Source organism: Zootoca vivipara, chromosome 3 (assembly GCF_965207765.1).
Source record: "Zootoca vivipara chromosome 3, rZooViv2.hap1.1, whole genome shotgun sequence".
Taxonomy (NCBI): domain Eukaryota; kingdom Metazoa; phylum Chordata; class Lepidosauria; order Squamata; family Lacertidae; genus Zootoca; species Zootoca vivipara.
This window is the reverse complement of record NC_142586.1, coordinates 2,247,528-2,264,027: the sequence shown is the minus strand read 5'-3', so window position 1 is coordinate 2,264,027 and position 16,500 is coordinate 2,247,528. Positions and strand designations below refer to the sequence as shown.

Below are 16,500 nucleotides of genomic sequence, written 5' to 3'. Positions count from 1 at the left end.
AAACATGTTATTCTCCAAGGTATTTCTACCAAAAATCGCTAGGAACAGTGATCCCTACTGCAAAGCTAAACTGTAGCACACCTATGCTTCTAGCTCAATGGCAGTAATAGAATCAGACACATATTTATTAAATAGCCCGCTGTAGCCTTCACCCACTAAACAGTGGCAGAAGCTTTCCGCAAGCAATTGTCTGGGGGTGGGGGGAAGTAGTTCTAAAAAGGTTGGAATTTTTCCATTATATACAGCTTACATGTCACTGTGAGGCTTCAAAACATACAGAGCACAAGTATGTTTATGGTGCAAATTTTAGCCAATTTCAGTGCCCATGCCATGCTGTCATCTGTTGGCTGCACTACAAATTACTTAAAATACTGCAATGGATGTCAAGCACAAAGATACAACTGACATTCAACTACAAACAGAAGCCAAGGGGGTAACAGGTCAGAGTAAAATACAGATAGACAATCAGAGACAGAAAGGAAGGAGGAAAGCTCATAGACCTTCAGAGGAACTGGCTGATTTAGCTGAAAGCATATTTGCTTGCTTTATGCAGTCATCTTGATCTTCATCTAAGCTGCTCAGAGCATTCAACTGGTTTACAATTTCTGTAAACAGAAGCCAGTCAGATAATTGTAAGGTAATGTTATTTAAGGGACAAAGGAGTACAAAACATGCTGTTATTAGAAAATGAAAAAGGGAAAGTAACGACATGTGTTAATTTACAATGAATACATTCTAGAGAAAACCACCATTCTAATACTTAATGTATTCAGCACTTGTATGATGATCTTCCTCAAAATTTTAATGAGAAGGAATGCTACCTTTTCATTAAACTGCTCATTCCAGTAACAGTCAGGACATTATCATACTAGAACTACAAACTGAGTAACTGAATTAGATATTGCAGAATCCATTGCTGAGCAAATAGAGACATCAAAACCACCTCTATTAGCAGCGTATTTTGTGATGTGAGGATGGTAAGGCTGACTTCTGTTCAGAATAAACAGTTTCAAACAACACAGTATCAAATCATACAATGCATGTATAACAAAGATAAAGAAATATGCTTATGGAATATGATGCATTATATTAGCCATACAATTGCCATTTTGGAGGTAAGGTTGGTAAAAAGGTTATGAAATTCCAGATGGATAAAACTTCATAGTACCCACTTTTTCTGTTGACTAATCTGTCTGGCCAATTTGTTCAACTGGTGGGCACATATTCCTACAAACTGGAGTAACTGAGCTGCTGCTGTTAATTAATTAATTTATTTATTTAAATTGTTTTTATTGAAATATTTTCATGGATAACTAGGGTACATGTAAAGCCTCTGTTTGCAGTTCATAGTGTCCTATCTATAGGTCAGTTACATTTGGTGTGACACATTGCTATTGCAGACCTTGTGAGGTTGTGGCGAGGAAAAAGATGGAGAGAGAACAAAAGGGGGAGAACAAAGGGGGAGAAATTATCTTTTTTTTTTGCAGAGTGTGTGTGGGGGGGTGGTTTCACTGTCACGTGAATGTCAAATGATTCATTTGTTAGTTTTTGTTGGTGGTGAGAGAGATTGGGGAACTTCAGTTGACAGCAGCAAGCTCTGTTTGTGTGTGGGAGGGGTCAAATTAGCCATGTTGATTTGTATATTGTTGGAGGGTTTATGTTGTTGTCTTGTTGGGCTGTGCATGTAACAAAGGGGAGCCACACAGGGGTGAAGGCATCCTCTTTTGTTTGACCACGTGCTAATTTCAATTTGTTGGCTAGCTTTTCTAGTAGGGCTGTTTCCCATACGGTATGGGACCAGTGGTTCATGTTTACTCCTGACAGGTCCCTCCAGTGTCTAGTTATGATGCTCCTAGCTCCTGAGAATAGGTGGCTTATGAGTTCTTGTATTGTGAGTGTGCATTGTTTTCTTGGAAAATATTCAATAGGGCCAGTTCTGGAGTTGCTTCTAACACCTGTTTTATAAGAGGACAAATCAAGGAGCTTCCATTCCAAAACTTGATAGAAAAAACAAATAGAGCAAAGGAAAGGATTTAGAGACAGGAGGAAAAGAGAAAAAGAAAATGGGTGGGACCCCACATTGTGGGAGTGGACTTCTGCTTGTGCAACAGGACCATTGCCCTCTCCAACCAACACCCCTTCAAAGTCTGTTCCAGAGGGCCCCCAAATCCTCCAGAGCAGATTTTGAGGGCAGATTGAGGGGTGCAAGGGAGAGAAAAGGAAGGTGAGGTTCAACGGCACAAGTGGAAGTCCATTTTAATGATGCATGTGCAGTATCAGATTTAACCCTATGAGATTATTCCAATTACACATGCTTATGCTTGCTTACAAGTTTATCTATATTATGATATGAGAACTAAGGGAATGAGCCAAAGTCTTCAAAGAAATGTTTTACACATGCTGTCCAGGGTGCCTCACACATGGCTTCTATTTGCATCAGGAGGGATACACACCTGGCACCATGAATGAATGATGCAGACTGGTGTGGAGAACCAAGGAGTGCATAGGGAATTCCAATAAATAGGTATGTCATGGATTGTGTCTGCTTAAAAAAATATAAGTCTTAGTTCCTACCTATCTGCCATTCAAGTCTATATTAACTAACACTCCAGGATTGGAAAATTTCATATAAATGCTGCCAATGGCCTGTGCCTCCTGTGGAGAATAAGATCACAGAGGCCAGAGAAAATCAACATTTTTTATATAAGCACATAATCTCTTACTGAAAGTGCTGGCAAGTGTGCTTAGCTAGCCAGGGTGAGAAAGCGACTACCAGTGGAGAAAGTGACTATCTTCAACAGGTGGATTCAGGCTGCTGCATGCCTTGTCTTCAGAATGTACAATAATTCCAGATAATGGCAACCCAAATGTTAAAGTTTTGCTGCGACACATGAGATTTATCACTCAAGCAGGTTATTTCTTCCTGCATGTGGCAGCCCCCAGAAGCAAGGTCAGGAGGGTTGCAAAGGCTGGTGGGCTGTCAGTATGCAGTCGGACCCACCCTTCCCTTTACAGGATAAGTCCTTCACTCTTCCAACAGGACTCTAGTACACACTAGAGTACAGATGCAGGAATCTCCCCTCCCTATGCCTTGAAGTAGTTTTGCCTCTAGTCCATGAAACCAGAGAGCCACCAGACTCACAGGCTCTCCTCCTGCTCTCCAAGGGTGCACAAATGCCAACTGTCCATACCGCCTGTCAAATGAATACCATTAGAGTGGTTTAGAAGAAATTTTGAACAGTAAACAATTCCAATACCTTACATTATTTTATAGAAGGTTAAGAATTGCCTATCTGTTATGACCTGGTTTTAATTATTAATCCTTGGAGGAAAACAAACCTGTAATTTTTGCAGCCTTTTCTTCCTGGTTCACTCTGTTTTCTTCATCATCTTCATTATCTTCTTCAAAATCATCTAAATTTCCAATATCTGCTTGCTTCATACTCATCAAACTTGCCAGGCTTTGCATGTCTTCATCCCTAAAAAGAACAAGAAACTCTGTACAGTTGCCCCATATTGTTATCTCATATTATGAACTGGGGGCAGTGAGAATAGTTGCTTACTTAAAGCCCTGCACAAGTTCATGGGGATTACACCAGGACTTCCAAATCATTCTCTTAACCAACTGTGCCATGGGAGACAATAGCACGGGTAAAGGTAAAGGTAAAGGGACCCCTGACCATTAGGTCCAGTCGTGAGGACTCTGGGGTTGCGGCGCTCATCTCGCATTATTGGCCGAGGGAGCCGGCGTACAGCTTCCAGGTCATGTGGCCAGCATGACAAAGCCGCTTCTGGTGAACCAGAGCAGCACACGTGGGTAAGAAATTATAAATCAAATCACACAGCATTTTTCACTACATACAATAAGCATGGTCAAAATGAGTTTTTTGGGCGCGTGGGGTAAAAAAACAAAAAACACCATCTATCACCTCACATAAAACTTACGTTGCTTTCCCTTCCCTCAGGAAAATACATGATAAAGAGAACTGAAGGGTGGCAGATATCACTTTCTTAGACAGAGGCTTGAATTTTAACTTGACATCAGTCTGTGTAGGCATTGGACTTGCATATTGCTTCATGTTAATATTGCTGGTAGCAAGAGCTTTCCGGCGTCCAGAAGGAGATTCCTTAAAGAAAAGCCATTAAATAATATGGTTATAACATTATATTAATAATATTATGCATTTATATTTATATTTATATTATCCACTTCCCCTTTTTTCATTAATCTCACAGCAGTGTACAAGAGGTTTCCAACCAAATCCAAGCTTGCTTAGCTTCAGCAAGGTTACTGTCCAGACCTTGCCCTACTGAATGTAGACTCTGAAGGTGAGGGGAGTCTGAAGGGGGACTCTGAGGGTCCATTTAACAGACTGAGCCACAGCAACGCCAGCTAGTTTTAAATAATAGGACAAATTCTATTCATGTAAAAACACGCTGATTCCTGGACCATCCGCGGACCGTATTTAGAAGGCGAATGGGCCGGATCTGGCCCCTGGGCCTTAGTTTGCCTACCCATGGTATAAAGCAAGTTACTAGTCCCATATATCCATAACTGCTGGAGAAGAGGTAAATATATTTGATGGTTTTTAACGAAGCCTAAAAACTACCAACAGACTGCCATAAAGGAGCAGTCTGTTGACCACACTCTCTCCAACAAAAAAGGGAGGACTCTGAGAGGATTTGGGGGAAACAGACAGGGGTAAATACCATCATTTTAAATATCTATTCCCTTGTAACAGGAGAGGTAGATTTAAAAGGACAGGTGCTTTTGCCTATAGTCTCCTTCAGGTCCAATTCGCAGTTAGATTTTAAACTGTTTAAAATCCCCATATGTAACATTCAGTAAACTCTTGTGCATTCCTGCTACAAATCCCTTTCCGTTATATTATGAAAAACATTTTCTGTTTGTTAGAGTGGGCGAGTGGCATGAGAGTGAACTTGCAACAGATCTAAAATTTGATAAATGTGAGGCCATCCTACAGGTGCTCCCTTTAGGCCAAGGTTAATTGCTGTCAAGGAACTAGATTTAAATTTTGGCAAAAATATTTCAAACAATAACAACCCTTTGGCTGCAAAAAAAGAGAGGAATACCTGTAGTTTTTAATGGAGAGGTCATTAGCTTTAGAATGGTACTTCTTTGGTGAAAATGCCAACAAGAGTTTCCTGCCCCCCCCCCATATCTAAATAGAGCATCGTATGTATGACTTTATAATATTATTGCAAGAGGCATGTGAATTAAGGCGTTTCAATCAGTACTTTTAGGATACATCCAACATTGTAACTTCATTCAAACAAAGAGCTGCATTGTTTAACTATTTGCACAATACAGATAATTATTGTTCATATTAGTACAATGAACTGAAGCTTGCTGATCACGCTTTTCCTTTTACAATTATCAGAACCTTTGACCTTAATCTTGTTCACTGATTGACAGCAGAGGCCACAGGAAAGAGAACTTGCATTGTTTGTGATAGTAGCATCTGTTCAACTTGATTCAGTGGAGAGTATTTGCATATTCTTAAGTATTTCTTCTGAGAGGGACTAAATCCTTCTCAAGTGTTTGGTGCATTTTTGAAATTCACTCATAAGGTATCTACATGCGCTAATAGTTCCCTATAACATTACTGTGCATAATCTGACAGATAACTCTGGTTATTTTTAAACAACGTATTATTCCGGGATGACATATTACATTTTGACTTATCCTACTGGGCAGAAATGTCAAGTACCTTTAGGAAATGCCTTTGGAATTTTTTTATTGAATTAGTGCATTTTATTCCAGACAAATAATGACTGTGGTAGCAATATATTTTTATTTAGACAATAGTTAACAAGTGGTTAATAATACTTTTATTCCCTTTTGGGGGGAGGGAGGTAGCTAGAAATATCATATTTTTAACATTTTAAAAACATTTTAAACATCCACATGGATGTTTAGCAAAACACACACAAATTATCAGGCCTGCATTCCTTTCGTTTTATAGCGGGGATACTGGAGAAAAATTGTACCAAAAGTAATTATCATAAACATCCTCCATAAGCTATTTTTCAGCCACAAATTTGGGATAGCCACAAATTTGGGATAGAAAAATCATATCCTATTAGAGGTAAAGGTAAAGGGACCCCTGACCATTAGGTCCAGTCGCGGACGTCTCTGGGGTTGCCGCGCTCATCTCGCTTTACTGGCCGAGGGAGCCGGCGTACAGCTTCCGGGTCATGTGGCCAGCATGACTAAGCTGCTTCTGGTGAAACCAGAGCAGTGCACAGAAATGCTGTTTTATCTTCTTGCCAGAGCAGTATCTATTTATCTACTTGCACTTTGATGTGCTTTCGAACTGCTAGGTTGGCAGGAGCTGGGACCAAACAACGGGAGCTCACCCCGTTGCGGGGATTCGAACTGTTGACCTTCTGATCGGCAAGCCCTAGGCTCAATGGTTTAACCCACAGCACCACCCGCGTCCTATTAGAACTTTCCATCAAATAAATATCTACATTTGATGGGTACAAGAATACTTTATTTTATTTTTAAAACAAATATGAACATTTGATGGCAACTTTCCAAGGCAGTTCTCAGTGACTGTAGTGCTGATTAAGGTGCTGATTAAGGTGGGAAGAAAGGGGCCACTGATGACCACCCATGCCTAGAGTCGAGAGATCTTTCTGTTTGTTGCAGAAATGCCTTCACGCCAAACACAAGGGTTCAGCTGAAGCCAATTAATGATGTGTGAAAGTTACCTGAGCCAGGCAAATTTTGATACCCAAATTTTTATATCCAACCAGTACCCTACCACACACCATGGTGGTAAAAATAAAATAAATAACTTTGAATTATATGCCAATATATGTTGCCAGAGGTGAACCAACTCATCCTTTTTGATGGTAGGGCATATCTATTTATTTATTGCATTTATATCTCACATTTACTCCAATGAGCCCATTTTTGCCCTAGTTCTTTTTCAGATAAATAGTATCAAAAATAGGGCCCAGGTGTGAACTGTACATTTACATTGCTCCACCACACAAATTACCTTATGGCCGGGTATAATTTACAATCAGTTTAACTGTTTTAAAGGTTTATAAATAGGTTGGGGGTGTTATTGGGTTGTTGTTTTTATTTTGATTATACCGATATATATTGTGGTTTTTATGTTGATCTTTTCTGTGAACTGCCCTGAGACCTCTGGGCACAGGGCAGTATATTAATAATAATAATAATAATAATAATAATAATAAAGCAATGCCCCTATAGCAGCAGAGATACACCAAAAATTCTCTCCAAATAGAAAAATAAAAATGCCTATGTGTCTAACCATTCTTTATGCAGCTGCATGTGAACACTGTGCCAGACTGCTCACATCTGCAGTGCAACAGGTTTCAGAACTAAATTTGGTGCTGGTCTAGGAGGCATCCACTCTGCGAGGTATCTCTGCCATCTTCCATCCATTGCCATCTGGATTTGGAATGTTTTTTCTGAATTAGCATGGCACATCATGTCCATTGATGCAATTCTACTACACCTGTTTTGGCAAAAAAAAGTGATGTAGTGTAACTCCTTTGCACCTGCTGTGTTCTTACAGTCATACAGCTGATGTGTAAAAATGTCATGGCATTGTAATAGTTATGATTTACTGTTTCAGAAGTTGTGAAAACCTCACCATAAATTTTCGGCAGGGCTGAACAAGTTTTAGTGCAGCAAGTTTATCAGAACCATCATAAAGCACTTACTATGTCATAGCCAATGAAGGCACAGAAGCCATGGATTGAATTAAGTGCAATGTGTCCCTATAAAAGGAGCAATTTGGCTAACACCAGCTATAGCTCGATTATTGTAATCCAGGCTTCTGAAACATAGGTGAAGTTATGTTGTGATGCTTAAGATTGTAAGGAACACATAGGATGATTACATCTGTGTTCTCTCATACAATAATGACATCCTTGGGTGCATGCTGGGTAGGTATGCAGGAATCAGCTTCTTTCTGATTTGATAGAAGTACTGTGATTTCTTCAACGTTTCCCTTTTTTTACCCTTTTATTTTTTCTGCTTCTATTCTCCACATGGAAAGGTAATATTATTTTGTCTTATCAATGATCTTGATAAAAATCTTCACCACAGCTTTATCTTGTGGTCTCTTACGATGTACTATGAAACATCTGTCCTGTTGTGTTCTGATGCTGGATCCAACAAAGGTTGAGAGCAGATTGCCAATCTCCAAGAATAGGCTTAGAGCCCTGCACCTGCTCCAGATCCAAAGTTGGAGACTGCAGCTTCCAGCTCAGAGCCTTGATTTGATTGCTGCTGGACTCTGGGGTCATGACAGCAAAGATTTAAACTTGGGCAAAAAGAGAAACCATCTGTAAGTTCACTGGGTCAGCATTGGGAAGGTATTTACTTACAGGATGGTTGTGAAGACAAAATGGACTAGATAATATACACTGCCATGGACTCCATGGAGGCAAGATGGGATACAAATATGATGAATAAAATACACCTATTACACTTCACACTACTGCTATCCTTCTGTTTTAATAATAAATAGAACAAAGGTTACTTACAAATGTAAAACTGACAAGACTTCAAAATTTGATTCATTTTTTCTGTTGCTTTCCACATGGAGTTTCAAAGCAACTAACAAAAATAAATGCCATTCTGAATACCATATTTTTCCGTGTATAAGACTAGGTTTTTTAAACAAAAAAATTAGGTTTAAAATTGTGGCTCATCTTACACACGAATAATGCTGGTGGGTGTTTTCTTAATTTGGAGTCCCCGAAAATAGGGGGTGTCTTATACATGGGGGCATCTTATCCACGGAAAAATACGGTATGTTAAAAAACCCCACAGTAAAAATACTAAGGTGATCAGAGCAAGAGAGCATTTGCTTGTTCAAAACTTTTTCAATGAGTATGTCAAAAATAGAAAAAGCACAATAGAAACTATGGTATCTGAGGGAGAGAAAGTAATGAGATCATAAATGTGCTAATTGAAAGTTCTACTTTACATGTAGTCCAATTAAATAATACACAGGATGCACTTGCTTAATCTTTTCAACCAGGTCACCCCCCCCCAGCCCTCCCTCGCCAAACAAAGAGATTATAATTGACAGAAAATAAGGCAATATTTTCAGTCAATTTGGCTGCAATTCAGAAATGCATGCTAGTGATATTGCTATTTCACTTGCTGCAAACACTCCAAAATGAAACAAGTCCAGAAGTTCCTGGATGATGGTCTTTAAACTACATCACAAGTTCCATATTACTTAGGCTATGCTGAAGAGATCACTGCTTCACTAACAGAGCAAAATGGATCACTACAGAATCTAATTTGTGGAAGCATAGAGCAATTAAATGCTAAAATAGACAAGCTACGGGAAGCTCTCTCAACTGGAGAGAGTAAATTAGAAACTATGTCAGTTAAAATAATTTAGACAGTTGGATGGAAGATTTGAAGGCCCAAATGCCATCTGTGATGAAAAGGTGCTTAAAAGCAAAATCATGGCTCAAGATATCCAAAACGTTTATTAAGAATGATGATGCATACGAATGGAGAAGTTAATGTTTTAAAAATATTCAAGATCTGAATTATAAAAGTGTGTCAGAAATGACATAAATTTATTAAGAGTAGTAATACTAACTCAGAGCTGTAAGAACAAGTACTGTAGCTCAAGTGGTGGAGTACATGGTCTGCATGCAAAAGGTACCAGCTTCAACCCCAGCATCTCCAGGTAGTAGGATTGCCATATTTTATTAAGTGAAAATCCAGACGATCGGTAGCTTCTTTGAGGAGATAGCCAACAAAGTTGTTGAGCTTTGGGGGGGGGGATAGCCAACCGCTGCCGCCTCCTCTAGTGCTACTCACAGACTTCGCATTCTGGGTGGCCGAAACTGAGCAAGAAGGGGAAGCACTGGCGGCTTCCTTAGCGGCCACTGCCAGCCCAAGATGGGAAAGATGCGCATGGGCCTGGTGGCGACGCTGGTAGCACGCGGGCCTCACACACACTCATCTCCGGCCAAAGCAATTGCTTCCGCTTTTGGAGCAAAGTTAAAAACCACAAATAAATAAATAAATAAATATCCTCAAACCGCCCCCTCCCAAACCAAAACATTTCCTATAAAATGCAAAAATCCCTGCAGATTTAGGCCCTCCTAAAGAGGACATGTCCGGGATTTCCCGTACATATGGCAACCCTACCAAATAGGGCTGAGAACACAACTTGCCTGAAACCCTGGAAACCCACTGTCAATCAATGTGGACAATGCTGGGCAAGATGAGCCAATGATTGGACTCAATATACTATGCTCCTATGCGGTCAGAGGCAGAGAGAAACATAAGGCAGCACCAGCAGTAGCAGTGAGGCAGTGAGAATGGTTGCTGACTCCTGGAGCCTCTTGGTGGCAGGGGGGGGGTTCCTGGGGTGGGTGGGAGGAGTGGGGAGAAACCCAATCATAAAATGAACCACTGTCGACTGCCCGTTTTTCGGGGGATCCTCTTGTGGGAGGAGAGGGCTCTTGGAGGGTGGACAGAAGTAGGTGGAAAATATGTTATGTTTGCTTATGTATGTTCTTTTTTATTATGCAAAAATCAATAAAATATTAATAAATAAATAAATAAATAATAAAAGAGAATGGTTGCTGACTGGGCTTCCCAATGCTGCCAGTTACTGGAAGGCAAAGGCACAAGGCAGCATAGGGTTCAGCAAGGTGAAGGTGCACCAGAGAAGCCAACCCACCATTTCCAGTGCTGGAACTTTTAAAAAGATAAATCCAAAAAAGAAAACAAAGGACGCATACAAATTACTACAGCCCTTCCAAAAATGGGGCTTATATGATATATTGATGTATCAAAGAAAATCATATATTAAAAAAGAAACCTCTATAACAATAACAAAACTAGAAATGGAAATTACTGATCTACTAGCTAAATACAAAAGTTCAAGTCTTTAAGTCTATTTCAGCGAGCAATACAGAATTAACCCTGAAACTCATGTATAGGTGATACCTAACCCTAGAAAGCAGGCAATGGTCCATCCTGGAACCTCATCATATTGCTGGAGGGGCTGCCCCACCCCATGCGGACAAAAATCCAACCTTCCTGGTATTCGACATTCCAAAAAATTAACAAGACAACAAAACAACAATTGGAAGTCAAACCAGAATTTGCTTTATTAAATATATTTCAATACAACAATCAGGATTTACATAATAAAGAATTAATAATCCATTTATTACAAGCAGCAAGTCACAACATAACTAGACACTGGAAAGACCTTTCTGGTGCAATGTTAGGCAATTGGTACAAAACTGTTTGGGAAACAGTTCTACTTGAGAGATTAATAAAGAGAGAAACAACAAAGATTGACACACAGGCAGATAAAATATGGATTTACCCTGGTGTAGTTTAATTTAATAACATATGCCAATATTCCAGAAAATGAACAACCCCCCCACCAGCATTTGGCTCAATCTAGTTGATCTAAATTAAAATTTAAACATAAATTACTATCTTCACTTTGAACCCCCCCTCCCACGTTCATCAATACACCAACATTTTATATGGTTTCATAGGTAACATAAGAGGAAAAATGATTACTCTTATTTAATCTAAGCAAAACCACAAGGGTTACTGATCAGGCATTTAGCTTTGCGATGTTGAACGTTAGCTGTTAATTCTGTTCTACCCTGTTTCCCTTTCCCTTTTGTTTAAACCAATTCATGAATTTATACTTACTTACTTATCAAACCTTTATTAGGCATACACTGACCACTAACAATGAACCATGTGTCGTAGCTATTGCTACAAATCTGGTATGCTATTTTTGAGATGTACAAATGACACAAGAAGACTTAGAATCATAGAATTGTAGAGTTGGAAGGGGTACTGAAACCACACCAGGCCCTTGCAAATGTGCTAGCAGTTTTATTGCTGCACCACTAGGCCACTTGTTCTTTTTATTTGTATCATTTAGTATTCCTATGATCCTTGTTTATAAAACCCTACAAAAGGTTACACACACACACACACACACACACACACACACACACACACACACACACAATTCAGAATGGCCATACTTTCCTTGCATGTCAATGTAGGGCCCTCCAGATGCTATTGGACTACAGGTATCATCAGTCCTGACCATTGATCATGCTGACTGGGGCTAATAGGAGTTGAAATCCAAAGCATATGGAGGGCACAATGTTGGGTACCCTGTGCTAGAGGCAAGTGGGACCAGCTTTGAAAGTGGAAAAACCACCTTGACCTCAATGGAAAATAGTCTCTTTCTTGCTGCTATTTTTGTGGGAGGTGGGCATTTGAACAGTACACTGGACAGGAAACCAACCTAAAAAGGAAAATTAAAGTAAAACTTTTCCAGGAGCTCCTGCAGAATTTGTCCAAAATAGTATAGGGGAGTAAATTGTTGTTGTTGTTGTTGTTGTTGTTAAAATTTGTATACCGCCCTATACCCTCAGGTCTCAGGGCTGTTCATAAGATAAAATCACAAGATAAAAACACAAAATACACCATCAACATAACAACAAAAACATCCCAATCCTCGCCCCCAATTTTAATAGGGCATTGGATGTCAATCAGCCAAAGGCCTGGTTAAAGAGGAAACCTCCCTGGGGAGAGCATTCCACAAACGGGGAGCTACTGCAGCAGAAGCCCATTCTCCTCCGGACCTCTTGTGGAGGAGGCACATGAAGAATGGCCAGGTTTTACGTCTCAGCCAACTATTCACTAGCCAATGAGGGTTATGTTGCAGCCAACAATATAATATACAGTCGTACCTCGGCAACCGAATGCCTTGGGAGTCAAACGTTTCAGCTCCCGAATGATCATAAACTGAAAGTGAACTCAGTTGGTCAACTAAGGTGCTGCTGAAAGGAATTTTTTTATTTTGTTTCGACTACGTCAGACCAACACAGCTACCTATCTGTAACTTAAATACATTACACGCTGTGCACATTCATGGGATCCAATAATATTTCTTGTGTGTGATTTATAAGTTGAGAGGTGGGTAATTCTGACATGGAATGTGCAAATAAATGTATTATGTTCTGCGAGAATAAATGTTATTGAAAATGTTTTACAACTCAACGGTACATTACTTAGCAAGTAGCACAGATGATAAATTTTAGTCACTACATCTGAGCCAACAAAGAGCGCCAACTTATAAATTATATGACAGAACAATGATGATATTTACCCATGTGAGTTGATTTAATTATTATATAGAAGAAGCATTTTCTTTGTTATGTGAGCTATGTTTATATACCTACCTTTTTTAATTATAAAAATACAGAAAATAATACATATAAATCAACGTAGTTTACTTTATTCCTTGTGAAAGAAAGTGTTGGAATGTTTTCTTATATATATGATTCTATCTTTCAGAATTTCATTGGAGGTTCTCAGGTGAATGTTGGAGGCCTTTCAAAACACAGTGCCCAAATCATTTGCCTCTCAGAGTCTTTTCTGAAAGGAAGAAGCAGCCTAAGGCTGTGTTTAGATGAGTTAAGCATGACACGAATAAGCCTGGGTGAGCACCTTGAGCTTCCAAGCTTCCCCTCCCCTGGCACAAATGAGATGGAGAATTTAGAAGCTTTTGCTCAGGGGTCAGCAAACTTTTTCAGCAAGGGGCCAGTCCACTGTCCCTCAGACCTTGTGTGGGGCCGGACTATATTTTGAAGAAAAAAAAATTGAACGAATTCCTATGCCCCACAAATAACCCAGAGATGCATTTTAAATAAAAGCACACATTCTACTCATGGAGAAACACCAGGCAGGCCCCACAAATAACCCAGAGATGCATTTTTAAGAAAAGGACACATTCTACTCATGTAAAAACATGCTGATTCCTGGACTGTCCGTGGGCCGGATTGGGAAGGTGATTGGGCCCCCGGGCCTTAGTTTGGGAACCCTGCTTTTACTTAATCACAGATCGTTGGGTTTTTGAACCACAAAACCACGGTTAAAGTTAGTTTGGAACCAGCCAACTTGAAACTATGATTCAAATATGAATTAGGTGCCTTGCCCTGTCCAGTTCTATTAAACTCCATGTTAAGAATGCTATTTAACAATGTGAAAATTAATCTGTATATGATTTTAAAAATTCCTTCCAGTAGCACCTTAGAGACCAACTAAGTTTGTTATTGGTATGAGCTTTCGTGTGCATGCACACTTCTTCAGATACGCATGCACATGAAAGCTCATACCAATAACAAACTTAGTTGGTCTCTAAGGTGCTACTGGAAGAATTTTTTAAATTTTGTTTTGACTAGGGCAGACCAACACGGCTACCTACTGTACCTGTAACTGTATATGATTGTGAGTGAAAATAAGAGCAACAGGGAGAACTCAGAAATACATAGAGAACACAGGTTCTGGAATTGAAGCAACTTCAGCAAAACGGTTATGCAAACAGTCACTAAGCATGAGGTGTTCAAATTGTTGTCTTTCCCAATTCACCTTTACAACACCTCCCATGTCTTTTGGAACTTTTTAATGATACACAGTGTACTGTAGTCTTAACAGCAATGTCACAAAGTATGCAAATCTGAATTGGAAATATAAAGCTGTTATCATCAGAGGAGAAATAAATACAACAGAACATTGAGTCTCCTGAGGATTAGGATTTATGTAAATAAATGCATGTTTCTGCATGCTATTGTTCTTAATAAACACAGCCTATATATTTCAGTGAAGAGAATTGTAGTCAATTGTATATACATTCATTTACAACCTTAGCAAAGAGCACATTCACAAAAGGAAATAGGTTTCACATATCCCCTGAAGTAGCCTACTTCTATCCTCTGCGATAATCATAGAGATAAAATTATGTATGTATGTATGTATGTATGTATGTATGTATGTATGTATGTATATGCAACAATCCTTTACCATTCTAAAAAAAAGTTGTAGTTATTTTTGAATCTGTGTAGAGATACTTATTTTGCAGTCAACTTTTATCATATTGTATTTTATCATATTGCATCAAGAAACAATGCCTCTGACATATGTTTTATTGTCAATATTTGCTCCAACTTTGTTTCATTTTAATTTACCAATTCCATATAAAAAGTTACATCACAAGCAGATTCAATTTTCTTTCCAGAGTACTGTATGTACAAATTAGTTATGGATGATTAACAAAGCATTCATGGTTTTGTTTGCTTTGGCTAAGACATGTTCTATATTATATAAATGTGAAGGAAGGACTTCATTTTGTATTCTTGCTAAAAACTAAAAACAAAAACCCGTTCATGCCTACATATTATAATTGACACAAGATCTGTATTCTTAAATTAATATTTCATCAAACCAGTTTGTCTAGCGGCTAGCAATTATGTCAGAAAATCTAATTCTAGCATTAAAGTGAGAAAACCTAATGCACGTTATCACTTTCTTCCCACTCTGCATTAGGAAATAAAATCTTTAATGGAAAGGAACGTTTCTGGGAGTTGATGATAGTTGGAGTTCTCCAACCTGGGAAAAGATGGAACAGGCATTGTTGAGCTTGATGGATCAGTGGTTGACAGTAAGGCACCATCATACGTTCACTACAGAGACGTAAGGCATCGGTAGTTAATGTATATAACAACTGTGGGGAGCATCTGGTCTAATTAGGCCCAGCAAAACCATTTCCCACAATCCATGTCCACCTGCCCCATACCTGATGTCATATGTGATATCAGATGTGGAGTAGTTTCAGACAGACCTTCAAGGAACAATTGGGAGCTTAAAGTGGAGCTTCCAGTTCCTCCTTTGGAAGCAGGGCCCCCTGTCAACACTGATCAGCTGACCAGGGCTGAGAAGGAGCCAATCCCCAGGGCAGCCAAAAGGGCTCACTTTCTCCGCTTGGTGCAAGTGGTTTTCTCTGCAGAGGAAAAATGCTCCATTCAGAGGAAGTGACTTGAAGACAAACTGCTTCGTACAAGTAGACTTGCACTAACAGTTTCTTCTAAACAAACAAGTTTCCTTTTCCATTCTATTGTAACTTTAAAACAAAAACAAAAACAAATGTTTGTTGTTGAAATAGGGTGTGTACATGCCAATGTGCATTCATATATATGTGAGTTTTGGGGGTGCTGTACATATAACATTGTCCTCATGTTGATCCTGCCCCACATAACTAGTTGATCTAAACGGCATGAACAGTTTTTATCCAATTTGTGCCAAGAATCCACTTCTTAAACACTTCTTGCCACCAAGTGTACACAGACAGCATTTCCGTAGCTCACTTCCTACTGTGGTGGACCTAGTTGCACATTGCAAGGCTGTGCCGCTCCCCCTCTCCTACATGACTTCCAGTAAATAAAACAGTGTGATATTTTAAAACATGAGGAAGGAAAAATGTGTGTGCAGGTTCAGTGAAGTGTTGCTGTTTCTGCCAGCGCTCGGAAGACATGATGGACAGGAAAATAGTGAGAATCAATGTGCACTACTTCAGAAGCACACCGTTAAGAATAATGATGATGATTATGATGATATAATTTATT

At 39.3% G+C, this 16,500-nt stretch overlaps 1 protein-coding gene across 5 annotated transcripts in view; it reads right to left on the bottom strand.

Moving 5' to 3' along the window:
- Positions 1–16,500, bottom strand: part of EHBP1 (EH domain binding protein 1) — a 282,002-nt gene that overhangs the window by 171,137 nt on the left and 94,365 nt on the right. For 3 of the 5 annotated variants that reach the window (XM_035110449.3, XM_035110450.3, XM_088665495.1), the window contains 2 exons: positions 3,946–4,127; positions 3,340–3,479 (listed from right to left, as the gene is read on the bottom strand). In XM_035110449.3, coding sequence (XP_034966340.3) covers positions 3,340–3,479; positions 3,946–4,127 — 322 coding nt within the window. Of the gene's footprint in view, positions 1–500; positions 606–3,339; positions 3,480–3,945; positions 4,128–7,313; positions 7,521–16,500 lie in introns of those variants that run through there. The other 2 variants (XM_035110447.3, XM_088665496.1) reach the window with 2 other exon arrangements.